The following is a 27,666-nucleotide window of genomic DNA, read 5'->3' on the forward strand; positions in this document are numbered from 1 at the left end:
ATGAAGCTGCTTGAAAATAGTGAATAGGGCTCTAATGAAATCAAATCATGAAATCTAACTGGAGCGTAGTAAGCACATTCCAGCATGCCGATTTCTCTGAGAATTTCTGCACCCTCAGTCCCCACCCCCCAGCCTCCTAGGCTTCCATTTTACTGAGTAGGCGGCCCATGTAATCAGATCCATCCTTGATGACAGCTGATGCAATGATGAGAGCTGTGAGAAATGATGGATGGGTGATATCAAAAGCAGAATGGAGGGAAGAAATGGAGGAACATTTGAAAAGTTGGAATGGGCTCAAAGATGTTCCTGCACAAGTCCTGGAGGAGGAAATATGGGACTAACATCGCCCTTCATTCTGGATAAAGTCCCTTTTCTTTTCGTTTCCCACACTGACTCCTCGCAGTCAGCTGAAGAAACATCCTCAGTCGGTTGGAAGAACGTCCTAGCTGGTTGAGCTGCTGACAGATGCCTTCCGCTTTCCCACCTGCACATGGCCGCGACACACAAAGCCACGTAGCCTGCCCTGTCCTCTTCTGTGTTTGTTCCTTTGTCCTCACAGCTCTTATGTTATCTTTACAATAGAAACAAGAGCATGTTCTTTATGACAACATTCCTCAACCATCCTTGGTTACCTTCCTGACACAGGGCTTTGCAATGGCTCCCTGGCTGTAGGGGAAATGAGAACTGGAGCAGCAGAAGCCCTCTACAAAGATGTTTCCTGTCCTAGAAGAGCTATGATATGGTACAGCCATCTTTAAAGAGGCCAGTTCTATTTAAAACTGAGGGGTAATAAGATGATAGTAAAAAGTAAAATTGGGCTAGACAGGTGATGTAGTGGTTAAGATATTTGCCGGAGAACCCTGAGGACCCAGGTTCAATTCCCTAGTACCCATGTAAGCCAGATGCACAAGGTGGCACATGTGTCTAGAATTCATTTGCAGTAGCTGGAAGCCCTGGTGCACCAATTCTCCCCCCCTTCTCTCTCTTTCAAATACATAAATAAAATATTTTTACAAATTAAAATTGGGCTGGAGAGATGGCTTAGCGGTTAAAAGCTTGGCTGTGAAGCCTAAGGACCCCGGTTCAAGGCTCGACTCCCCAGGACCCATGTTAGCCAGATGCACAAGGGGGCACACACATCTGGAGTTCATTTGCAGTGGCTGGAGGCCCTGACGCACGCATTCTCTCTCCCTCTCTATCTGCCTCTTTCTCTCTCTCTCTGTCTGCACTCTCAAATAAATAAATAAATAAAAATAACAACAACAAAATTTTTTAAAAAATTAAAATTGATGCCAGGCACTAATTTCTCCTCCCCAAACAGTTATTGCAATCACATACAGTGAGTCTCTGCAGAGTAACTCAAGATTTAGTCTAATCTGGTAGAATCTGTTAGAATTAAAGAGGGTGAGAACCAGGAAGGATTATCAAACTCATGACTTCCAAATCCCCATCAGAAGAGTTCAATGACTTCTCAATCACACCACAGATGAGGAGTTTAGTGACTTCTCACAGTCACTCAGCAGGTGAAGAGTTTAGTGACCTCTCACAGTCACACAGTAGGTGATGAGTTTAGTGACTTCTCACAGTCACTCAGCAGGTGAGGAGTTTAGTGACTTCTCACAGTCACTCAGCAGGTAGTGAGTTTAGTGACCTCTCACAATTCATACAGCAGGTGAGGAAGTTAGCAGGTGCTTCCTGGGTCATTTTTCTTGGAGGGAAAGAAAAAGGCCAGTAAACCTGACAGGTTTCTGACATGCCTGTTATCCTAGGGCCTCTTCTGATAGAGATGCTTCCCTATTGTCCTCACAGGAATTTCTCTCACTAATGTGTGCAAAGAAACTCCATCTGTGTTTGTAGGGAGGGTGGTGCTGAAACTCCCTGACACAAGCTCTAATATATGTATATGTATATATATATATATATTCTGTGTGGGGAGTTTTAAGGCTTTTCAGAAAACTTCTTTGTCCCTGAGGCAGACACATCCCCACTGCTAGGCACCCAGGGAAGAAATGAGTCACAGTGGGTCTATTCTCAGTTCAGAATCTATGGTGCCCAGCAATACCTTTACTATGCAGGGATCTTAGCAGACAAGCTTTCTTGAAGAAAGAGTGGTTCTTTGGTGAGAGTAATTTGATTGTGGCTACTTGAGTAAGAGTCAAGGACTCTCCAAGAAAAAGGCTTATCTGAGGCCCTGGGCGTGATACTCACATACGACAGACCCTGAGCTTGGGATCTCCTTCCCTTTGCTGCCAGTGACGAGGCTCAGGGTCCATGGTCAGGAGGAGGTGCTGTTCCTCATGCCTTTATCAGGAGTTCAGCTCAAGCAGCAGAAAATACAATTATGGGACAGAGTCAATGCCTCTTGTTCTCCCATAGTGTTTCTGACACATAACATGTACTTAACTGGGAGTTGTCAATGATGGGTAACATGGGAGGTTATTCATGACCTTGAACTCATGACTCTCCTGCCTCTGACTCCTGAGTGATGGAATTTCAGGTGTATAGGTCCAGGCTATAAATTAATTTTTAATAAGTGGTATCTGACACTTATTTTCTAAACGTCTCAGTAAAATACATGTTTGTATAAAATAAACATGTATGCATAGAAAGCAAATATGTCAAAATATTAGCAATTGGTGAATCTAAGTGAACAATATACAAGTATTCCATTTTATTCAAAATAAAAGGCTGGAAAAATGTGACCACCTATGGGCATATGGCATTTGGTGAATCTGTAGATCCCATGCAATGACAAAGTGCTGCTCTGCTCTTGAGAGATGTGGTGCCCTGGTGCCTTAGCTATCAGGATATTAAAGTCCATCCCATCTAGCTGACTTGATTACTCAGCATTATGACCTTAAGCGCTGGTGATAATTCATTCTAAGAGACACATGCTTGGTCTCATGCAACTGACAGTCCGAGGACCCCACAAATCAGTGATTCCACGTTAGATGAAGTAGAATTTCCGGGAGGATGTTGCAGTGTACAGGGGAGGACCAACCCTGGAAAATCAGAAAGAGTCTCAGGGAACTCATGTGAGAACCCAAGATGTCCCAGATGGGATTAAGTCCAGGTCTAGGAGAATGTGGAAGAGGAAACATTATAGGTGTAGCTAACGATGACTGACTATGACTGTGTGCCAAACACTACACGCTTGTTCATTCATCACAGCAATGCTATGAGCAGGCTGCCCGTTGCCTTTGACAGACCTGACCATGAGGACAGAGTGACTGTTTCCTAGTATATCTAATTTTTCTAGCTTTTTACTTTGAAAACAAATTGAGGGGGCTGGAGAGATGGCTTAGCAGTTAAGTGTTTGCCTGTGAAGCCTAAGGATCCCAGTTCAAGGCTGTTCCCCAGTACACACGTAAACCAAATGCACAAGGTGGCGCATGCATCTGGAATTCATTTGCAATGCCTGGAGGCCCTGATGTGCCCATTTTCTCAATATCTCTCTCTCTCTCTCTCTCTCTCTCTCTCTCTCCCTCTTTCTCTCTCTGCCTATTGCTCTCAAATAAAAAAAATTTAAAAACATTTTTTAAAAATTGAGGCCTGGTGTGATGGTGCATGCCTCTAATCCCAGCACCTGAGAGGCAGAGGCAGAAGGATGGCTGCGAGTTAGAGGCCACCCTGAGACTACATAGTGAATTCCTGGTCAGCCTGGGCTAGAATGAGACCCCACCTCAAAAAAAAATTAATATTCATATATCCTTCAACTATACTCACCAGTCACGAATATTTTGACATATTTGCTTTTTCTAAATCTATAGTATTTGGGATGGGGAAATAACTCAGTAGTTGAAGATACTTGTTTGCAAAGCCTGTTATTCTGAGTTCACCTTATGTATCTGGCTTACATGTGTATTAGGGCTTTGCAAGCAAGTTCCATAACCACTAAGCCATCTGTCCAGCCCTGACTCAATTCCCCAGTACCCACATAAATCCAGATGCACGAAGTGGAATTCATTTGCAATGACAAGAGGCCTTGGTGGTTGTCGTCTTCTTCTTCTTCCTCCTCTTCTTCTTCTTCCTCCTCCTCCTCTTCCTCCTCTTCTTCTTCTTCTTTCTCTCTCTCTCTCTCTCTCTCCCTGCTTTATTTTCTCTCCAAATAAATAAATAAAAACATTTTTAAGTCAATAAATCTATATTTATTTTATGCAAACTTGTTTACTGAGCCATTTGAAAATGTGTGGCAGACACTGACATGCCCCACTGGATACCCACAGAGATCAGACCCACATGAAGAAGAGCACTGAAGCCAACAACACCCAATTCAAAAGAGCTACAAGCAAGCTGTCCTGTGTACCAAAGAGTGTGCAGACACGACAGTGGGCCGCAGTGACAGTGGGAGGGGCAAGGGGTCTTTAAAGCCATGGAGCTGGCCGGGACCCATTAAAGGAGATTAAGAATGGAGGCCGCATGATCATGTTTCCATTTGGGAAGGCCCATCTGGTATCAGTATGGAGGATAAATTAAGGCCCATTTAGGAGCCATCATGTTTATTCTAAGAGACAATGACCTGAACCAAGCCAGTGACAAATGACAGTGCAGAGCAGTGGGCGGATGGATTCTAATGGTGCTTAGGAGGTAGAATCTTACGGGCTGACAGGGCACGGGGTAAGTGAACACTATTGCCCATAAACTCCAAGACTGCAGGCTAGGGCGTGCCAGTGGGCAGATGGAGTCACTCACTGAGGCACTCAGAAGAGCTGACGGAGGGAAGCGTGGAGACACAGTGAGAGTGGAAATGGAATGAGCAGCGTTCAGCAAGGTTGTGGAGACAGCACACAACCAAGACGGGGTCAGACGGCGACCCAAATGATAGTTTTGATCATCAGCTAACAAACCTTTCAAAGCAGCCATGAGAAGGACAAGTTAGGATCTCATGGTGAGTTTTAGTTCGGGATGGGTGGTGAATCTGAAGACCACCTTGTCAATTATGAAACGCCTCTCGTTGCTATTATTATCATTATGTAATGGCACTGCTTTTTTTCTTGTATCAGGTTGAAACCATCCAAATGGTCCCCCTTCCTTACCATTACATGGAAACTTTTCCTCTTTATTTATTTATTTTTTCTAGCCACCCCATTCTCTACCTCAAATTTTAAAGGCAGGTAGTTGAGTAGAATTAGGGGGAAATTTTGTCTCCCTTTGGCCATCAGTGAGCAAGTGTTTATTGTGTCTCCAGATGAGCATCAGAGGCTGTATGAATGGGAATGTAATCAAGGGGCCATATCCTTTTGGGTCACATAATTCAGAATATAAATCCTCCATCAACATTTTCCAGCCATGTATCCTTGGGTAAATAATCTGTTCATCTCTTTGTTCCTCAGTTGTTATAAAAAAATAAAAATAAAGTAGATCATACAAGTCTGTCTGTGTATTGCAACAGAAAATAAATGAACAGAACAGTAAGTGTACTTGCTCTCTACCTCTCAAGGCTGTGGCCTGGGATGAGTGAACCAGTCCCCCAAAGAGGGTTGAGTTTGCTGGAATAATTCTGCTGTACAAGTTCAGTTATTGTTAATGAACCCTGCTGTGATCACTCCCATCATTGTTTTTACTGCTACCCCGGGCCTGTGGTAACCATGTCTATAAGCCATTGAGCTGCACTTGAACATATCTCTAGCATTATTATTTTCAAATCCCCTTATTCCTTTGGTATAACTTGGGATTCATTTCTATCTTTGTTTAGTGCTCTTTTACAGAAACAGCCAGATGTCTCTATAGCTTGTTTCTAGCCGTGTTATCTGTGTATATACCCAGCTTTGTTCTGCTAAGACACCATGGCTATTGAAGCTTTACTGCCCTGGAGAAGATATAACTATACTACTGTTCTTGGCACATGAAATGAAAGACACAGAGCTTGACACTGGAAGCAAGAAAGGCTTGGATATCACTGTAACCTTTAACCCTTTTCTATGTGTAAATAAATCACAAACTTCTTGTTAAAACTTCAGCTTTACCTAAATTGCCTCTTACCAGTATGATTTCTTTGGTGAAAGATAATTGGAATATCCACTAAAGGGGCTGGGAAGATGGATCAGTAGTTAGAGCTGTGTGCTTGTATAATGCCCAATTAAGTGGGTATAGCTGAAGGGAAAGGACTGTGGGGTTCAAGAAGCTGTTAATTTTCTACCTAATTCAAGGGCACTGCCATGAAAACCAAACTGGATCCACACAGGCATCTGACTCCCAACCCAGGACTTTTATTTTCCCTGAGGAAAATTTATTCAGGGACTGTTCTCATATTGCCTGTTAGCATATCATCTGAAACTGGCTTTAAAATACAATGAGATTTCACTTTCATTCTCAAAAAAGTGCAGGCATGACCTCCTCATTTCTCAAAAGTTTCAAGAGATCTCAGTTCAACAAAACAAGTATTGTCTGTGTGTGTGTGTGTACCTGCCTGCCGTCTTGCTTTGAATAGAAACCACAGTGTTAATATTTCAATGTTTACAAAGAGACCCCACAAAAAGTGATTTATACTTAGAAGCCAGACGTGGAACCATACGCCTTTAATCCCAGCACCAGGGAGGCAGAGGTAAGAGGATTGCCATGAGTTCGAGACCAGCCTGAGACTACATAATAAATTCCAGGTCAGACTGGGCTAGAGTGACACCCTATCTCATAAAACAAAACAAAAAAAAATTATTTATAGTTAAAGTGAATCTATATTTTTTATAATCCAATTATTCTATTCATGAGTACTGTACTTGTTTTGCCCTCATTAAAATGCCTTGCAAGCATTAATTCATTTGCCTCCTGAAAAACATTAATTATGCTTCATTTTGTGAAGTGCTCAAATGTTCACAAAGTTCTATCCTCAGCATCCTTCCCAGCGCATGTCATGACAACCCTGTGAGACAGGCACACTCACCTTCATCTTACAGATGAGGAAAGCAAAATTCAAAGGTTTGCAAGATAAATCTAGAGCAAAATATGTCACAAGTTCTTTTGGCATGGATACCGTGGTGTTTTCACTGCACCACTGACTTAGATCCAAATGGAAAGTTCAGTCCTCCTCAGCATCACTGTAGACAGAAAAGTCTTTTGAATGGTGTGTGGACCAGGTGGACCTTAAGAGAGAGCCATGTAGGGAGTACGCTGGCTTTACAAACAAAAGTAACTAGGTCTCCCAAAGAGAAAACCCAAAAGTAGGCATGAGTAAGGCATCTCAGAGACAAGGAAGCTGGACTGGGACTATCAGCATATCCGACAGAGCTCCAAAAAATCAGTAGAATCCTGGAGTGCTGATAAAGGAGACGGGAAAGGCATTTCCAGCATGCTGAAAAAGAGTGCTGAGCTAAGGGTGCTGATGATCAGTCCAGGCCAATCCATAGGCTCAAGGCCCGAGATCTCAGGGGGAGATACTGAACATGATCCGGCATACTACCAAAAGCAGACCAGGGAGAGAAGAACTTACATGAGGAGTACCAACAAGGCTGTCCAATCCCATAGAAAGAACTCAGAAAGGCTGGAGAGATGGCTCAGTGATTAAGGTGCTTGCCTGCAAAGCCTAAGGACCCAGGTTTGAGTCCCCAATACCCACATAAGCCAGATGCAAAAGGTGGTATATGTGTCTGGAGTTCATTTGCAGTGGTTAGAGTCCTGGAGCACCTGTTCTCTCTTTCTCTCTCTCATCAATTTTCAAAAGAGAGCCCAGAAAACATAGCCAAAGGTTAAAATTAAGGAGTTAATGGGACTAAGCACCTGGATAGAACAAGATCATAAAGAAAAATAGTTGAGTGGCACTCATGATCAAAGAGAAGAAAGGAAGATGAAAATGGCCTATAGAGCAAAGCAGGCTGATTTGGGCTCAGATCCCTTCAGTGTTCCATTGCTTCTGAGTCTGTGATTTGCCTTAGCCCATTGGTGAGAGATGATATCACACAAAGGCAGCAGATGCCATCAAACACTCAGGAACAATGAAATGCTTCACTGTGGTTCTGACCTCCAGTACAAAAGTTCAGTCCAGGTCAAGGAGGACCATGGGCAGCACCCTTGGCTGGAGAACACTTTGTGGAGGAGCTACAATGTAGCCCAGACTTTAAAGATTGGGTGGGATATAGCTAGAGATAGGTGAGCCAGTGAACTGGGGAGAGTGGTGAACAAGAGAGAGCAGGAGCTACGTTTAAATGCCTGAAAGGGCCAGATTTCTTCCTCAGCCTGGCTCTGCCTTGGTCCTGAATGTGAGGCTGTTGACCCCCAATCAAGCCATGGGCCAAGCAGGCTTTCCTTTCCCATCATCCCATTTACAGCTTCCCCACTTAGCCATGGGATTCCTCTGTCATTCCTCATCACTCATCTGTGAATGCACTTTAAACTCATTCACACTAAAAGGCAAAGACTACATAATCCTTTAAATTAGTGTGAAAAGCTAATAAACCTTTGTAGAGTGATGTTACTTCTAGAACACATATTTCATGATTCCTACAACACTGTGAAGTGACGGGAGAGGAGAGATTGTCCCACCTGGTGGTTAGGAAAAGAAAAGTCTAGAAAACCTAATCTCAGAGCCCCAGAGCTGCTAAGGAAGGATTTAACTGGGGAAGCTTCTACATAACCTCTGCTGTACTGGGCATCTCTTTCTTTATAATTTATATTTTATCTCATATTTTTACAATATCTTTAAATGTTGTTATGCATGTATTAGTATTCTTCATTTATTATCAGGACATTCGTGTAAACAACTTGAAACAGATGTATAGGAAACATGTGTAGATCATTTATAAGTACATGAAATTCAAAGACCATTTAGAGCTGTCTGCTTACCCAAGGGTGTGACCCACCAAACTGAGACAGCTGGATAATCAGACTGAGGTTTTTGTTATTTCTCCTGGGTATCTTGCTGCAGTGTTTCCACATTGGTCAGTGGGGATTACAAGTCTGTACTTCAGGCATGTGGCTCTGAGGATCTGGGACATCAATCTGCAAGGGACAAGGAAGTTCCACATTGTGTTCTGTGAAGCACAGCCCTTACCCTGCCCCCCATTTTCTACCCACTGCATGACTGCAGTAAAGTGAGAGAAAAAGGCGAGTCTCCCTGTCCCTGTCTGTGAAACCTTACTGCTTTGTGACTGTTGTTTTAGGGTTTCCTGAAACATGTTGACAATGCGCTATTGCACGGAAGCCTGCAGAAGCCTCTCGCTCTTTCTTCTTCTCTTTCCCATTCTGTTGTTCACAAGGCAACACTGGGAAAGGCAAAACCACAGGCTCACAATTCCCCTGCAGAAGCCTGCTTCCCACCACCACTTAGCTCTTGCTTTTTTTTTTTAATTTTATTATTTTATTTATTTATTTATTTGAGTGCGACAGACACAGAGAGAAAGACAGATAGAGGGAGAGAGAATGGGCGCGCCAGGGCTTCCAGCCTCTGCAAACAAACTCCAGATGCGTGCACCTCCTTGTGCATCTGGCTAACGTGGGACCTGGGGAACCGAGCCTCGAACTGGGGTCCTTAGGCTTCACAGGCAAGCGCTTAACCGCTAAGCCATCTCTCCAGCCCAGCTCTTGCTTTTGACTGTCCTCCCAGTGTCTAGACTTACCTGCCTTTCTTTCTCAAACTGAAAAAGCATTTTTCATGCGTGCTGGTTCCCTGACCACCTGGGTCTGCTGGTGATTCCTTGCTTGTTTCAAAGTGCCATCCCCCAGGCATCGTTCCTTCAGGACGGACTGGAGCACACTCCGTGCTACTTTCTCATGGGATCCTCTAAGTTTCCTTTGCCGCACTTAATACCATCTGTAAGCGTATATCAACGCCATATATGTTTACTAGCTTAACATATGTCCTTTCCACTGACTGTGGAGTCCCAGGGGACAAGAATTATGTCCTTTTAGCTGATCATGAGTCTTCAGGGACCCCAGCATAGAATCTAGCCCATACACATGTTGCACAGTGTGGTGGTTTGATTCAGGTGTCCCCCATAAACTTAGTTTTTCTCAATGCTAAGTTCCCAGCTGATGGAGGTTTGAGAATTAATGTCTCCTGGAGGGAGTGTATTGTTGGGGACAGGTATATCAGTGTTATAGCCAGTTTTCCCATGCCAGTGTTTGGCACACTTTCCTGTTGCTATGAACTACCTTATGTGGGCCAGGGGGTGATGTCCACCCTCTGCTCCTGTCATTTTCCCAGCCACCATGGGGCTTCCCCCTCAAGCCTGTTAGGCAAAACAAACCTCTTTTTTCCCATAAGCTGCTCTTGGTTGAGTGATTTGTACCAGCAATGCAGACCTGACAGCAAGAGTGAAGTGGTACCGAGGAGTGGGATTGCAGCGAGACACCTGACTGTGCGGCTTTGGCCTCTTGGAGCTGATTTTCTTTTCTTTTTTTCAAATTTTTTTCCCAATTTTTTTAAAAATTTTTTTTTAATTTATTTGAGAGCAACAGACACAGAGAGAAAGACAGATAGAGGGAGAGAGAGAGAGAATGGGCGCGCCAGGGCTTCCAGCCTCTGCAAACGAACTCCAGATGCGTGCGCCCCCTTGTGCATCTGGCTAACGTGGGACCTGGGGAACCGAGCCTCGAACCGGGGTCCTTAGGCTTCACAGGCAAGCGCTTAACCGCTAAGCCATCTCTCCAGCCCCCCAAATTTTATTAACATTTTCCATGATTCCCTCCCCCCACTTTCCCCTTTGAAATTTCATTCTCTGTCATATCCCCTCCCCATCTCAATCAGTCTCTCTTTTATTTTGATGTCATGATCTTTCCCTCCTCTTATGATGGTCTTGTTTAGGTAGTGTCAGGCACTATGAGGTCATGGATATCCAGGTCATTTTATGTCTGGAGGGAGCATGTTGTAAGGAGTCCTACCCTTCCTTTGGCTCTTACATTATTTCTGCCACCTCTTCCACATTAGACCCTGAGCCTTGGAAGGTGTGATTGAGATGTTACTCAGTACTCCAGTCACTTCTTTCCAGCACTATGATACCTTCTGAGTCGTTCTGAGGTCACTGTCATCTTAAAAGAGAAGATTCTCCACCCAAAGTGAGAGTAGCATTAATATAAGGGTATAAATATTAAAAGAAGTGCTTACTGGGTAGTTTGATAAGCATAGTATATACATTTAGCCAGACAGCAGCAGACATTACACCCCTAGGGCTCATGACTATCCCTATTTTAAATTTTCAGTATCAGGGATATATTCCCTCCCATGGAGCAGGCCTCCAGTCCAATTAGAGGGCAGTTGGTTTCCGCCATGACAGATGTGCCACTATTGCATCTGTTGGCTCATTTGGCCTGGCTGGCCAATTATAAGGCTTGCAGTGTCCACTGTTGAGTATCTTCACTGGTGGTATCTATTTCTCCCATTGAACTACATGTAGAAAGGCTTCTTCTAGCTTTCTGTCAGCTGGTCTACATGGAGGATGTTATCAGCTCAGTTCCAACAGTATTTCTCAGTGGCCTTGCAGCCCAAGTATGTGGTGTCTTCAGCAATAAGTTCTTACCATCTATTCCTGGTGGGAAACCAAGGGCCTGAGAAATGGCCTATAATGTTTTGGGGGCATCAGGGACCTCCCTGGCCAACAACTCACTGGAGGTAGCCCATCCCTGGCACTGAAAATTGTCCAGAAACATTGGAGCTGATTTTCAAGAGGAATGTGGAAGAATTTGAAACCTTGGCCTAAGAGATGACTTGCAGTGCTATAAATACAGATTGATGGACTACTCTGGTCAGAGTTAAAAGGCCTGAATGCAGTAAGAACTATGGATTGTGAGGTTTGGCTTATGAGGGTGAGAAAGAGCTTTGCCTGGACTCGGCTACCAGTTTGTATGGGAAGCTTGCTGTTATGCCTGGGACCTGAGAAGTTGTACAGGGTTGTTTTGTGTAGAAATGAACTGGTGTGAGCAGAGGGATATGGCACAGGAAGAAAAACCTTTGGGTGAACTGCTGCCCATTCAGCTGCAACTGAGAGATTACAACCATTGAGATTTGGCCAGCTGACCAGCACTGGGGAAACAGGAGGAATGTAGACTCTTTTGATGGAGCCTGAATGCTCAAGGAGTGTCCTGTTCTTCAAAGTCTGCTTTATTCCCCCCTGGATTAACAAATTGGCACCTTACCTGGTATTGTGGAGTATAAGAAATGCTGGAAAGAGGGCCATTGAGTTTGCAACATGGTCTTGTGTTTTGGAAATGGCCATGGGCATTGTGAAGCAGGTTTGCTAGATGCCTGCATGGAGACCCCCTGGAGCTATGAAAATAAACTGTGGGTTGCAGTGGAGACCCAGTGGAGATGCCGGGACCATGAGATGGCTGCTAAGGAGCTGCCGGCCCTGATGAAGTTTTCCACGACTGTGAGTAGCCTAGCTGGAGGGGCAGAATTGTAATGCCAGAGACTTGTTAGAATTGGTTAGAATTGTTGGATTTGGAGATTTATCACTGGCTAGAGTTGTTGGACTTGAAGCTACAGAGTTTGATGTTTGCCCTGGTTGTTTTAAATCTTATATTGGTTGAATATTTCTTTGCTATGTCCAGTGCCATCTTTTGCAGTGTGAATGTTTATTCTGTGCTATTATGGTTTGTTTTTTTTTGGGGGGGGTTGTTTTGTTATTATGGTTCAGCTAAAAGACCTTTGACTATTGGGATATTAGAACATCACTGGGATTGGTTAAAAACTATGGGGACTTTTAAAGTTGGACTGAATGAATTACATTTCATATCATGTATGGTTATCAGTTTTATGGGGGCCAGGGGCAGAATGTGGTGGTTTGATTCAGCTGTCCCCCGTAAGCTTAGTTGTTCTGAGTTCTAAATTCCCAGCTGATGGAAACTTGGGAATTAATGCCTCCTGGAGGGAGTGTATTGTTGGGCATGGGCTTATGGGTGTCATAGCCAGTTTCCCCAAGCCAATGTTTGGCACAATCTCCTGTTGCTGTGATCCACCTTATGTTGGCCAGGGGGTGGTGTCCACCCTCTGTTCATGTCATCATTTTCCCAGCCATCGTAGAGCTTTCCCGCCGAGCCTGTAAGCCAAAATAAGCCTCTTTGTTTCCCACGAGCTGCTCTTGGTTGGGTGATTTCTACCAGCAATGCGGACCAGACCGCAACACACAGCATGTGTGACAGAAGTGTTTGTTGACAGTGTGTTGGATGAGTCCTGCTCTTATCTCCCTCCCTTAAATGTCCTCCTACAGTATGAATTAATTAATTCTTACATAACATTGATAGTATCTGATCTTTTCCTTGACTTTCTCTCCCTAACACTGCTCTGTGTAGTAACGTGTATCGAGCTGTGTGCGTGTGCACTCCAGGTGCTCTATGATTCTCTGACCACATGGTCAATTTTCTAAGGATGAAAACCCAGAGAATCGTTCTTGAAATCTCCCATGTACCTACTCCAATGGTTGAAATGTTATCAGTGCTCAGCAGTTTCTTGATAAATGAAAATATAGATCAGTCAGACAATCCTACCATATCACTTTTGCACAGAGAAAATCTTCACATACAATATGGAGATACTATTGCAGCAAAATAATTTCTAGCCAGGGTCCAGAGTCTCTCTTCTTAGGTTATGACTTTCAGTCTCAATAAGAAGCAAACAGTCTTATCTTGAACAGGAGATTGGATTTCTTTTTAATAAGAAATTCTGAATTGGGAGCTTACATTTTTCCTAAAAATTTAATAACAGCCTTGGTAAAGCCATACACTACGCTGCTTCTCATGTATAAAAAAAACAAAGCTTCCAGGTAAAGTTCTTTCTTAGGAAAAAGGCAAGTCCTGGTTCAAATTCACAGAGAATCCAGAGAGGTCACACAGCAGGGGTATCGATTCAAAGCATGCTTCCAGAATCCAGGACTGATCTGGCAGGAACAGAAATTCCTCAGAGTCACTGCCTTCACACATGAGGTTCCAGCAGTTGCCACTGATAAACTTATGAAGTAATCAGTTTTGATATCGCCTTCTTCCTCTACCCACAACCAAAACAAATTTTAAAATTGCAAATAGAATATGTCATTGTTTTGCCCAAAATGATCCCTTTCTAATTCAGAATTTCAAGATTTATTCTGTTCTTCTAAATAAAGAACTTGCAGTTTACCAGTAGCTTTGCTGGCAAACCTCAGCTTATTCATTTTCTTAGTGTTTGAATGACTTACTAGCACACAAACAATACTTCATATACTGTACAAGAATTTTAATTTGCTTCAAAAGTTATTGAACAAGGCTGGAGGGATGACTTAGTGACTAAGGCACTTGCCTGCAAAGGCAAATGACCTAAGTTCAATTCCCCAGGACCCATGTAAGCCAGATACACAAGGTGGAACATGTGGGAGTTCATTTGCAGTGTCTGAAGCCCCTGGCATGCCCATTCTCTCTCTCTCTCTCTCTCTCTCTCTCTCTCTTTCTCTCTACCCCTCTTTCTGTTGCTTCCTCAAATAAAATAAAAATTTTAAAAGAAGAAAGTTGGGGCTAGAGAGATGGCTTAGCAGTTAAGCATTTGCTGTGAAGCCTAAGGACCCCAGTTCAAGGCTCAATTCCCAAGATCCACATAAGCCAGATGCACAAGGTGGGGCATACATCTGGAGTTCATTTGCAATGGCTGGAGGCTCTGGCACACCCATTCACCCCCCCCCTCTCTTTCTCTATCTGTTGCTCTCAAATAAATAAACAAAACTAAACAAAGAAATTAAAAAATGTAAATAAATAAAAGAAGAAAGTTATTGAACATATTCTGATTCTGTCAAGTTAATAACTTCTTCGTGGAGTTCATGGTTGACCTTATATCATGGACCAGACCAAAAAAACTTAGTTTTCTAATACTAGTTCCACCATGAAAATGGCCAGAGTTGGTCTGAAATCTGTTATCGTGCAGTATTGTCTAACCACCTGTCTTCCGCCTCTGGCTGGCATCACATCCCCAGAGCCTGTGAGAGATTGCTGACCCACACCGTCTCTCCTCCTGCAGGCTGCCGCGGTCCTGAAGGTTGATGGAGGGCCATGCTATTCAAACAGCAGGCGTGGCTGAGACAGAAGCTCCTGGTGCTGGGAAGCCTTGCCGTTGGGAGTCTCCTGTATCTAGTCGCCAGAGTTGGGAGCTTGGATAGGTGGGTGATTAAATATACACCATGCCAGTGTGAAACTAAATGTCTCTTGATGCACACTTCCGTAGGATAGAGCTTTAAGTTGATCCAGTTTGTTTTTCTCCCTCAAAATTCCCGAGAAGTATGTTTGTTTGTTTTTTCCACAGAATTGGTCTTGATTTAGAAAAACCTTAAAAGAATGAGATCCACATTGCTGAAACCAAAGTGTTGCATAAAGATCCACTTGTACCATGAGCACAAGGACACTTGTTTTGGGAGAACGAACAAAGCTGTGTGTGGTAAACAATAATAATAATACCATTGACTAGAACACAGTGTGGTCTGTGTGCATCTGTCTGGCGTTGACCAGTCATAGCAGAACAGTGGTGATTGCACTCACATGTCTCCATTTCAAAATTATGAGTGGACAATTCGTGCACAGTCAGGAGCTCTGACATTATGTATGCGCCTGTCAAAGCAGCTCATCAGCTTGCAAGCCATGGCCCTGGAAAGATGGCTGCAGGCATGGATTTTTAACTCTGTTAATTGGCTCTGGTTTTCAGAAGCTGAGCAGACCAGACAAGGCTGTCACACAGAGTGATTGCCCAGAAAGCAGTGGAAAATCCATGAAGGGAACGTTGCGGAGCTAGGGTTTGGCTCAAGGTGCTGGGCCTGCAGAAGTACCAGCCGTGTCAGCTGACCATCCACAATGTGTCCCTGGACCAATTTCTAGGCAGTATGATTGACAACGTGAGGAGCTAGTTTCTAGAATGCAAACCCTCTATTTTGTCCTACAAAATGAATTGCTATACTGATAAGCTTGAAGTAGGTTCTTTCTGAATTAATTCCCATAGTCAATGAAAATGCTGCCACATTTGTAAAGGAAGATATTTTACATTTAGTGTTCTTTCCAAATTTTAAAATAATCTGTATGCCTTCCTTATCATTCAGATATTAACAGTAAGATAGCAGTGGTCCTCATATTCCTTTGGTCAGTGTCCATCTCAAGTGGCATAAACTAACCCCTTTGGTGGCTTTCAATTCCAAATTCTACCACTCAACAGCTGTCACCTGTGCAGGAAGTGTAATTGAGAGCTTGTCACTCCATGTTAGTATATTTTCCTAAAGTGCCATGTACTCATTAGTGAAAAGCCTTGCAGTCGGTCCATTTGTTGTCCATAATGGAACTTTCATATCAAAACTTCCTATTTTGAATTAGTTCTTTACTGAGTAATTATTGAGTTGATGCTTCTTTTCATTTTAACCCTCTCCACCACTTAAGAAGATAGTTAGCATAAATAACTGGATAGTTTACAGGGCTTTTTAAGTAACCTGCACTTGAAGTTTTGAACAGATTACATCTGAAATTGGCATATGCCTACTGAGGCTCATCTTTTAGTGACTGAATACCCTGTGATCTGGAAAGGAGGCTTGGGTGACTTCTCCTGCCCCTTTCAATCTCAAGATTTTATGGGTTTTGGTCAGCAGCCCGTGATGGGAATCTGCTCTTATTTTCACATGTTCTCCTAACTTGTGGAATCTAGAAAGCACTGTTCTGCAGACTGTGATCTCCTAGGGTGGATAGTGGAAAGAAGAAGAAGGTGTAGAGGAGGGAAGTGACACTTTCTCCATAGAGGGAATTCCATCCAGCTCTGTCATAGCAATGACACTTAGGTCAACCTCTGAGAACTGAACTTACAGCAAAACATATTAGTGATAATCCCTCCACTCTTGCAAGGATGGCACATGTGCCATCCTAGATGCTTAGGAGAGAAGTTTCTCCCTGAGTGCTTTGAAGAATTGGGGCTTCCTTCATAAAAAAAAAAACCCAAGAAGAAGAAAAAAACTGACCTAGGATATCCTAATCAATGTCACAGTTAAAAATGTCTTTATGTATCTACTGACAGCTTGATATCATTCATTTAGAACCCTAGCACATTAATCCCATTAAATTTATAAATTCAAGTTGTCCTAAAATACTAACTGGGATAAATCCCGTGTTTCTATGACAGTTTTATTTTTTTTTTATACTTTCTACCATGAGCATGAATAGTTTTAAGAATCACAAAGTGCAAATATTACAAAAATACCACGCTTATGTGTTTCTTAAGTACTATAGTATAGACCTATTTAAACAAAGTACAAACCAAGATCATCCCACCAAGTTCTAGTGTACAGAGTAAGTTGAGCATCACTTGAAAATGCAACAGTCTCTTAGGAAAAGCAAGTGGCTTTCAATACCTTATTGCAACAAAGAGACATAGACCCCAAATTATTGGGAAAACTAGAAGCTTTCTGTTGAAAGACTTGGTTTGGCAGCCATCTTTACTAGCATTATCCCCTTTGGCCAAGAAGGTTATAATGACTTCCCAGATCTGCCTAGTTGGATCATTAATCATAGTGAATTTTTGTTTAGTTTCAGATTGCATATAAAGGGAAACTCAATTTTTTTATCCATCTACATTAAATAGTCATTCCATTCTAATATCATTGTGACATATAGATGGTTGCTCACTGTCAGAGATTGTCTGGAAGTAGCAATCCTCCCTTCTGACTACTTCCTGGCTTGTATTTCTCGCAAATGAGTGTCTGGGATATATGGCCCAGTCAGGGTCTTACTGTTTTCTGAGCCTGGGTATTGCAGGAACTTGCTGATGATAATGGGATTATCCCTGCATCCAGCAAACTAAAACCCTCATCCTAACCTCTTTGGTAGGAAGGGAAGGAGAGGAATAGGAAATGCAGACTTGTTTTGCTTATCCACAAAGCCATAGACAGAAATCATCATAAGATGAAATGCTCATCAAATGCCGAGATTGGAACTTTGCAGATTGGTGTTGCAAATTGCCAAGGATCAAGACCTCTTTTGGGATGTCTCAAAAGATTTTTAAGGCCATGTGAGTGCTGCTGAGATGCAATAATAATAATTATAATTATAATAATGATAATACCACAGGAAGCCTGAGACAAATGACCCCTTCCTTGCCCTTCAGCCTCCTCGCTGAAGATTTTAATCCTCTGCTTTCTGCATTCCCTAAATGACGTTAACTGGCGGGCTGTTGAAAAGCCATTAGTATGACCCGTGTCACTTGTCTGTCCTGTACTGTGAGCATAAGTACAGGCTGTAGTCAATTAAGTGCTTGGCGAATATAAAAATTTTAAGGAGGACTAATTTAAAAGAAAAATCCCATCAATTATACATGCTCCATTGACTACCAGGTTACTTAAAGCTTCCGGAACATATGTTCATCTGGATGGTGGTGGTGTTATTCGTACGTGCGGGGTTTTCGTCAGCGGAGCAGTGAGATGCGCTGGGGTGAGTCTCTGACCTGTCTGTCTCTTTCTCGCAGGCTGCAGCCCATCTGCCCTGCTGAAGGCCGCCTGGGCAGCACCCACGGGCAGGCCGAACTCCCCCTCCGAGCCCTGCAGTTCAAGCGAGGCCTGCTGCACGAGTTCCGGAAGGGCAACTCTTCCAAGGAGCAGGTTCGCCTCCATGACCTGGTCCAGCAGCTCCCCAAGGCCATTATCATCGGGGTGAGGAAAGGGGGCACGAGGGCCCTGCTGGAGATGCTGAACCTCCACCCGGCAGTGGTCAAAGCCTCTCAAGAAATCCACTTTTTTGACAACGATGAGAATTACGCCAAGGGCATTGAGTGGTATAGGAAAAAGATGCCTTTTTCCTACCCTCAGCAAATTACAATTGAAAAGAGCCCGGCCTATTTCATCACAGAGGAGGTTCCAGAAAGGATTTACAAAATGAACGCCTCCATCAAGCTGCTGGTCATCGTCAGGGAGCCCACCACCAGAGCTATCTCGGACTACACTCAGGTGCTGGAGGGGAAGGAGAGGAAGAACAAGACTTACCACAAGTTTGAGAAGCTGGCCATAGACCCCAGTACCTGTGAAGTGAACACCAAGTACAAGGCCGTGAGAACCAGCATTTACACCAAACATCTGGAAAGGTGGTTGAAATACTTCCCAATTGAGCAGTTCCACGTTGTGGACGGAGACCGCCTCATCACCGAGCCTCTGCCCGAACTGCAGCTCGTAGAGAAGTTCCTCAATCTCCCTCCAAGGATAAGTCAGTACAACTTGTATTTCAATGCCACCAGAGGCTTTTACTGCTTGAGATTCAACATTATCTTTAATAAGTGCCTGGCGGGCAGCAAGGGGCGCATTCACCCAGAGGTGGACCCCTCTGTCATTACCAAATTGCGCAAATTCTTTCACCCTTTCAATCAAAAATTTTACCAGATCACTGGGAGGACATTGAACTGGCCCTAAAATAATCTCTCATACAACACTGTGTGTTGTGCCCAGAGACACCACATGACGTCTCCTCTAGATTAAAGTATGCACTTTTCCTAGACACAGCTATCTAACTCAGATTTCCATGTAAACTTGTACATACGCAGTGTGTGACCAAATATAACATCAACTACTTCTTTTTCTACTGAAAACTTACAAAAAGAATGAATCGCCCTCCGCATAGTTGCATCCTTTTAAGCTGTTTACGAAAAGAAAGAGGTGGTGGTACCAGGGGAACGTGACTCCAGCCATTCTCAAAGAGTTAGTCTCCTTCATTCAGAGCTAGTCACCTGCCATTTTCACAGGTTGAAGCCAAAAGATGAATGTGTGGGAATAAACTAATGGCTGTGAGCCTTCAGGAAGTATAGGATTCAGTTGTGCATTTTTTTTTTCCCAAGGGAAAGCTGGCTCTTCCATTCAGATGCTAAATGGGAGCCATGAAGCAGAATACACTATTTTCTTATGATTTTAAAGAACGTCTTATCTCATAAAATTGACATTGTTCCAAAGTTCCTGTGGTGATTTTGCACTATCGTTTTCTCGTGTGGGCCATGATGTCACTGTCACCTGTCAATCACACATTGGAAAGGCGAGTCCTTTACTTCCATGTTATATGTCAACAAAGAGAAATGTCATGTACATAGTGTAAATTGTTGTAAATACCAGTTTCACACTAAGTAATTCTATTTTGTAAACTGAATATGGCTATTTAATTTATTGTGAAAATTAAATTTATTGTGGTATTTAAGATGGAATGGATTAAAATTATTCTATGTGCAACCTTTCTTTTAAAGCCATTTTGTTGTCTGTGCACCTGTTCACTTCCCTAATGAAGGATTTTTGTATGTCAGGGTACTTGCAATGATTCCCTTCTTCACTGGAGTTTCAAACCCTTGTAAAACTGTATTTAAAGAAGCGAGGTGGACTAGCTGGGCATGGTAGCACACACCTTTAATCTCAGCACTGGGGAGGCAGAGGTAGGAGGATCACTGTGAGTTCAAGGCCACCCTGAGACTACATAGTGAATTCCTGGTTAGCCTGAGCTAGAATGAGGCACTACCTTGAACCCCCCCCCAAAAAAAAAAAACAAGCAAGGTAGAGGGGCTGGTGAGATGGCTTAGCGGTTAAGGCACTTGCCTGCAAAGCCAAAGGACCCAGGTTCGATTCCTCAGGACCCATGTTAGCCAGAGGGGGCACACGTGTCTGGACTTCATTTGCAGTGGCTGGAAGCCCTGGCATGCCCATTCTCTCTCTCTCTCTCTCTCTCTCTCTCTCTCCCTCCCTCCCTCTCCCTCTCTCCCTCCCTCCCTCCCTCTCTCTCTCTCTCTCCCTCCCTCTCTTTCTCTCTCTCTCTCCCTCTCTTTCTCTTTCTCTCTCTCCCTCTCTTTCTCTCTCTCTCTCTCTGACTCTAATAAGTAAGTAAAAGTAAATAAATAAATAAATAAAAGGAGGTATCTCCATTAAAAAAAAACAAAACTTAAAAACAAAAGCAAGGTGGAGTACACTTAAAAACACTTGACCATCTGGAAAGCAGGTAGGAACAGCCACCTCAAAGAAGCCCACTACCACTCCGTCTACAACTCAGTAACTATTCCTTTACCTGCAGTTGTTTCTGCCCTAGAAACAGAAATATATGAATAGAATCAAAGCCCAGAAGAATCACACTGTTTTCTGAACCTCTAATTATAGTCAGACCAGCAAGAAATTAGACAAAATTAGGTTAGAAAATTATACCGATGGATGCTGATGCTTTACAAATGAATACAAGTTCTCAGAACTCTCTATTAACCTTCTCAGAAGTGATCAAATTGCAATGTTGCTATGAACAATACAAACATAAGGTTCCTATTTCTACCCCGGGAAATTAAGGCTTACTTGGGTGTCTTGCTAACATCAGATGCTCTGACTTATGTTTAAGTATAATCCAGAAAAAGATTGAAAGAGATACAGGAACACAAGTAAAAGATAGGTTATTTTCACACTCCAGTGGGAAATATTTCAGATGATTCTGTTTGATGTCACATTAAGAGAACCTCGAGAAATCACCAAATTACAATCATTCACCCTTGTGATAAGTGCTGATTTTCTCTGGGCTATTTTGTCCGGTGAGTTCACTCTGAGCTTTTCTAAATGAATAGCCTTTTCCCCTCTAGTGCTGGTCTATTATAGGGGCTCTCAGCCCCAGCCTTGGTGATCATTTTCTGAAGTAGTGGCATGTTGTGCTCCCAGGATGTCACAGGCAGGACATGAACACCTACCGGCCGGTGGCTCTTGACTACAGGGAGAGTCTCAGGCCTAAATGTCAGTCACTTCTCCTTCAGACAATGAAGGAAACCATTATGAAGAGCCTGGTTTTATATTTCCCTGTGCCACAACTCTCAGCAAACAATCAGAGTAAATTCTGAATATTACATTCTAGGACACATCCACTGGATTCGCATTAATCTTAACACAAGAAATCCCAGAACACTACACAGCTAATATGGGTTTGTGCCAGGGACTGCCAAATTATGCCTGTGGGAGTGGCAGTGTCATTTCAAAAATTCAGCCTCAGTTAAAGGATTAAAATTACTCAGTGATAATTTCTTACATTATACTTTTTTATTTATTTCTCATTACATATTGACAAATTTTGGTTAGCTGTACTTATGACAAACCACACGACACTGTGGTTGTGCGACATAATGTGCAATGATTAAATTAAGCTAATTAACATATCGATCCCCTCAAGATCTTAAAATTTATGTGATGAGAGTATTAGAAATTTACTTAGTGGTACTGAAATGTGCAATACACAGCTAAGAACCACATTCAGCATACCAAATCCCTCCTATAGAAGCTTTTAAATGCTGTGTATAGAGAATGTCACAGTGTCTTCTAAGGTTCCATTTAACTTGAGCCAGCCTTCATGATTTTAGTTTCAGCTTAAAAGGCAGCATCCCTTCGTCATATTCAAGAGGCACCATGATTCCTGTCGGTCCACTTGCTGAATGAGCTCGAGAAGTGATTTAAATCTTGGAGCCTCTCCACAAAGCTTCCAAGCTGGTCCCAGCTCTGCAAAACTTCTGGGGTGGTGTGTTTCATTTCACTGAAAAAGCAACCACAGCCGGGTGCTGATTAGGCCAGATAAAAAGAAGTGAAAAAGAAGGTATGACTTTATAACATTCTTCCACTGGAGATTCTCAGGCTTCTGATTGAGAAAAATGCTTCCTATTGCTGTCTGGCAACAAACCTCTAGAGACACCCTCTGCTCCAGCAGCTCCGCTGGCCCTTAGTGAGTCACTCCTTCTGCATATTGAACACCTTGCATTCTTTCTGGAGGCTTGGCAGTACCATACAGGTTTGCCAACTGAAAAGGGAAAAAGTATGTTGAAGCCATGGTGACAATTTTTAAAGATTTATTTTTTATTTACTTATTTATTAGAGACAGAGAGGTGCGGGGGGTGGGGGATGTGATGGGTGTGCCAAGTCCTCTAGCCACTGCCGACAAACTCCAGACGCGTGGACCTCCATGTGCTTCTGGCATACATACGACCTGGGGAATCAAACCAGGGTCCTTAGGCTTCACGGGCAGGTGCCATAACTGCTAAGCTATCTCTCCAGCCCCATGGTGACATTTTTTATGAATCATTGTTGATCCCAAAGAATTCTAAGTATAATTATACAACCTAAATCAGAGACTAGGAAGCAACAAACCTAAAGGTAGACATCCTCAAATGCTAAGACCCTCAACTGTCCATCAGAAGCCACAGCACACAACCACCCTCTGATTCAGGTATTACCTGTCTTTGTTCTCAAACTCCAAGTGCTTCATCTATCCACCGGAATCCAACACACACAGCTCCTTACTGATTCATATAATATGCACCCTTATGATAAAGCTCAAAGACGCTCACCTATCCACTAGACATCACCACACACAACCCCCTACTTATTCAGGCACTTTTTTTTTTTTTTTTTAATGAATTGAGTACCTTGTAACAGATGTCTGTATTTTGATCCTTATTGTCTGGTAAGTCAAAGACCTGTAAATCCCTCTTGATCACATCTGATCTTATTTATTACAATTATGCTAATGGCCTGGAGAGAATAATTGTCAGGTGGGGTGCTATTCACAGGGCCAGGAAAGCCTTGTAGGAACATGGTCCAAGGTGTTGTGGCTACTACAATGGTCATCCAAGAGGGTACGCTCTAGGGACTCTTAGAGATCCTTACCTGGGACACTGAGGACATTTTGCTATCAAGGGAAGGTGAGGACAGAGGAAAAATACAGAATAAATTCCAGGCTTGCTGATCAGCTTTTTCTTGGTCCAATTAGCTGTTTGCTAAATTGCACTGCCTTCATAAGCTCATGTGAGGATGGTGCAGGGATGGAGAATTCCAAATGAATTGTCTTACTGCATAAGCCTTTTGTACTCTTTCTGCACACTCAGCAACCACTTCCCAGGAAGGAAAAGAGTCCACAGACATAGCAAAACAGAAAACTTTGCTGAAAACATTCCTTCTAAAAATAACTAAATACAGCAAAATCTTAACAATGTGGGCTAACAAGGTAGAAATATACAATATTGTAAAATAAATTTGTCACAATTCTTGTCAGATAGAAAACATCAGAATATATAGCAATATATTGAAAAATAAATAGTAAATTTTATCTACTTCACTAAATAATGCTATTAATTGGCAATTAGTATTATTTCCCCAAAATTGACATCACTCAAGTATTTCAAAAATACTTTGTCCTCTTAAGTCGGACATCCAGGTCTCCTGACATCTGTGAATAAATTATAATCCTCACTCTGTAAGCTAATTCGAGTGAAAATTAAGCCAAATTATGACCATGTGGTGAGGTTCTAACTAATGGTACTTTATGACATATCTTATAATTTATATTTTTGGCTTTTAAAGATTTCATGTCAATTACCTTTTATTGCCTCTTTATGAACAACAGGGCTACTTCAAATTAATTAAATTCAATTAAATTAATCCAATTAAAAATGGACTGGGGAGCTGAACAGGTAGAACTTGATGGGTAGCTAATCCGTGTCCCAAAGGAAACATCCCAACTGAGGTCTTTAGCAGACACCATCAGGAAAACAGAGATGATCTTCTAGACTGGGCACAGTTATGGAGGAAGGAATTTATTGAAGCTTACAGATCCAGGGGAAGTTCCATAATGGCAGAAGAAGCTGCCTGCCTTCACAGAACCAAGCAGACAAAGAGTAGCATAGGCCTAAAGGCCAAAAGCCACACAGCCCAGCACATTTCAGGAACTCTAGCTAGACACACTTTCTTTGCATATCTCTTGATTGACATCTCAAACCTATGACCATACCTTAAGATCCACCTGAGTGACACTGCCTCCAGCCAGGTGGCTGCAGATGCAAACTACAAACTAATAAAACACTGGATATATTTTACAGCCATCTATTCAAGCCACCACAAGGTCCCAGGAACTAGTGTCTATTATTTAAAGATGAGCTGTTGGAAAGCAGTACTGTCTCAACTACAAACATGACAGCAGTATGCTTAGTTTTGTAAGACTAGTTCTGTCATGAATTTGTGAACCACATCAGACTTCAAGATTTGGGAAGCTGTTGGTGAAAGGACATCTAAATATGCATGTCACCCCCTTCAAAAAGAGCCTTTCCTGGGTCTGGAGAGATGGCTTAGTGGATGTATTAATCAGGGTTTTCCAGAGGAACAGAACCAATAGAATGAATTATATTAAAAGGGAATTTATTGGATTAGCTTATGGCAGTCCAACAGCAGTTGCAGGCCTGAGAATCAAGGAACCTGGCAGCTGCTCAATCCACGCGGTCAGATGCCTCAGCAGTCCCAATCCAGCACTGAAGGCCTAGGGGCTTCCTAGAGAGCTGCTGATCTTCACTCCCCACTGGTCATCAATAGCCAATGAGAAGAGGACAGAAGTGGGATAATGAAAGACAAGCAACACTTCTGGCTTCAAGATGGGGAGGATGAGTTAAGAAATATGCACAGTTTTGGAAGCTGGGCAAAGAAAGAAGTGACTTTTCCCTAGAGCCTCCACACGGAAGCCCAGCCTAGCCAACAGCCACTGAAACCCACACTGGATTCATTAGCCTGCAAGAATGTTAGAGAGCAAAAATGTGTCCTGCTCAGCCACTGATGTGCAGGAATGTGTTACAGCAGCCACAGAGAACTAATACAAGACATATAAAGAAAAGGAACCCTCACAAAAATGCTGTCATGTTCAGTAAGCTCGTACACCTTCATCATAAAGAAGTGATGAGACCACAGGCATTGGTCACCGATGGCATTTGCACATAAGGCGAACAGCAGTCCTGGAAGGGAGGAGGGTCCCTGCATGTCCTGCAAGGGTGATCAGCCCTGCAGAACACAGTGACCCACCAGCAAGCATTCAACCCTTTACTAGATAGCTTCTGTAATGCTCCAAGTGGAAAGAAAATAGTTATAATGACAAATATCACATAAGTTGATGACAAATTATATCTGTGTGACATTGTACAATAGTTGTCAGCATAGTTGTCAGTGCTGAGAAAATAAGAGTCCTATGGAATCTAGCCTCGAGCCAGAAAATCAGGTCCCCAAAGACCAGTGTCTATGGTTTTGTCCCAGCTGTATCCCAGGATCCACTGCAAATGCCACAGAATCAGTCCTGCAGGGAAATGAAAGCCCTAACTTCTTTATCCTGGGCCTAATGGAGTTCCAAAGCACTTACTGACCAGCTAATATAGTCCTCATTCCTGAAGAATCTTTCCCTTACTATGAAGGGTCACTAGGAAAGCCAGAGTCTATGATGGGATCAGAAACAGCCCTCCAGAATTGCAACCCAAGACCACTTGTCAACAAGTTTATTACCCACTGAAAGGATTTAAGGTGGCAAATTTCTAATTTCTAATTAAAATTTCTTTGTAATCTTGTTTTACTGGATGCATTTTAAACTCTTGTACTTAATCCACCTTAAATAATAATATGTTTTGAGTCTATATAAAATATGAACCAGTGTTACAATTAGAAGGTAAACTCATTTAATACACATGTAATGAGTATTGACATAGTTGTCTGTGTTTGTAAGAATGTAATGACAACTCCATTATGAGGCTAGTCCAAACCATTCTTTTGGTAATGATTACTAGTCAAATTTGCACAGGTACCTTTAAAAAATTACATTTAAAGCTGTGCTAAAGCCAGGTGTGGTGGCATGTGCCTTTAATCCCAGAACCTGGGTGACAGAGGCAGGAGGGTTTTGAATTCAAGGCCAGCTTGGACTTAATAGTAATTTCCAAGTCCACAAGGGCTACATGTCATATAAAAATTTTTGCTGGTAAAATGGTGACTTCTAAGTATAATGATATCATTTACATAAAAACATGCCATCATTGTGCACCATATGCATGTGGACATGTTACTGTGTGTGTGTGTGTGTGTGTGTGTGTGTGTGTGTGTGTGTGTGATTTTCAGAAGTTCCCTAACAGTGGTTCATTTCATCTTGACAGGACATATCTTCCATCTTGGAACTATATCAAGTTGCCCTGAAAGCACAATTAAGCTTAAAAATAAAAACTTAGAAGCTAGGCATGGTGGTGCATGCCTTTACTCCTAGCACTTGGAAGTCAGAGGTAGGAGAATTGCCATGAGTTCAAGGCCACCTTGAGACTATATAGGGATTTCCACCTCAGCCTGGGCTAGAGTGAGACCTTACCTTGAAAAAAAAAAAAAAAAGGAAAAGGAAAATCAACTGAGAACAAGCTGTTTATTTGGCTGTAACTATCTGTATCTACTGCAGTTGAGGGCTCCCTCATTGAGGTCAAAGTGTTATGAAATTAATAAGGACCCAAACTTAACTCCAAAACTCCGAGAGCATAGAATTGCTAACTCTGTTGGATTCTGCAATAACCCTGGGGATGCTAAAGATCCAAACATTATCAACAACAAAAAACATTAAAGGTGAGGATTCTGAATCATGGGATCAGAAGAGCCTCAGCATGTGTGTGCACCCCCAGCCAAACCAGCACAAAGCTTAATCAAAGATACCTAAGTTGGGCTGGAGAAATGGCTCAGCAGTTAAGGCATTTCCCTGCAAAACCTAATGACTTGGGTTCAATTCCCCAGACCCATGTAGAGTCAGATACACATGCATCTGGAGTTCCTTTGCAGTGACTGGAGACCTCGTCATGCCCATTCTTAATCTCTCTCTCTCTCTCTCTCTCTCTCTCTCTCTCTCTCTCTGTCTCTCTCTCTGTGTCTCTTTGATTGTAAATAAATAAAAACTATTTTTTAAAAAATACTTAAGTCTGTAGGGGACATAGATTTACATTCAAACCACCACAGGGAA

At 42.6% G+C, this 27,666-nt stretch overlaps 1 protein-coding gene across 3 annotated transcripts in view; it reads left to right on the forward strand.

Annotated features, from left to right (window-relative positions):
* Positions 1-20,125, forward strand: part of Hs3st5 (heparan sulfate-glucosamine 3-sulfotransferase 5) — a 276,189-nt gene extending 256,064 nt beyond the window's left edge. For all 3 annotated transcript variants that reach the window (XM_004660647.2, XM_045154544.1, XM_045154543.1), the window contains exons 3-4: positions 14,906-15,044; positions 18,371-20,125. In XM_004660647.2, the coding sequence (XP_004660704.1) occupies positions 14,938-15,044; positions 18,371-19,304 (1,041 nt within the window). In that variant the 5' untranslated portion in view covers positions 14,906-14,937 and the 3' untranslated portion in view covers positions 19,305-20,125. The remainder of the gene's footprint in view (positions 1-14,905; positions 15,045-18,370) is intronic.
* The last annotated feature ends 7,541 nt before the right edge of the window (positions 20,126-27,666 follow it).

Source organism: Jaculus jaculus, chromosome 7 (assembly GCF_020740685.1).
Source record: "Jaculus jaculus isolate mJacJac1 chromosome 7, mJacJac1.mat.Y.cur, whole genome shotgun sequence".
NCBI lineage: Eukaryota > Metazoa > Chordata > Mammalia > Rodentia > Dipodidae > Jaculus > Jaculus jaculus.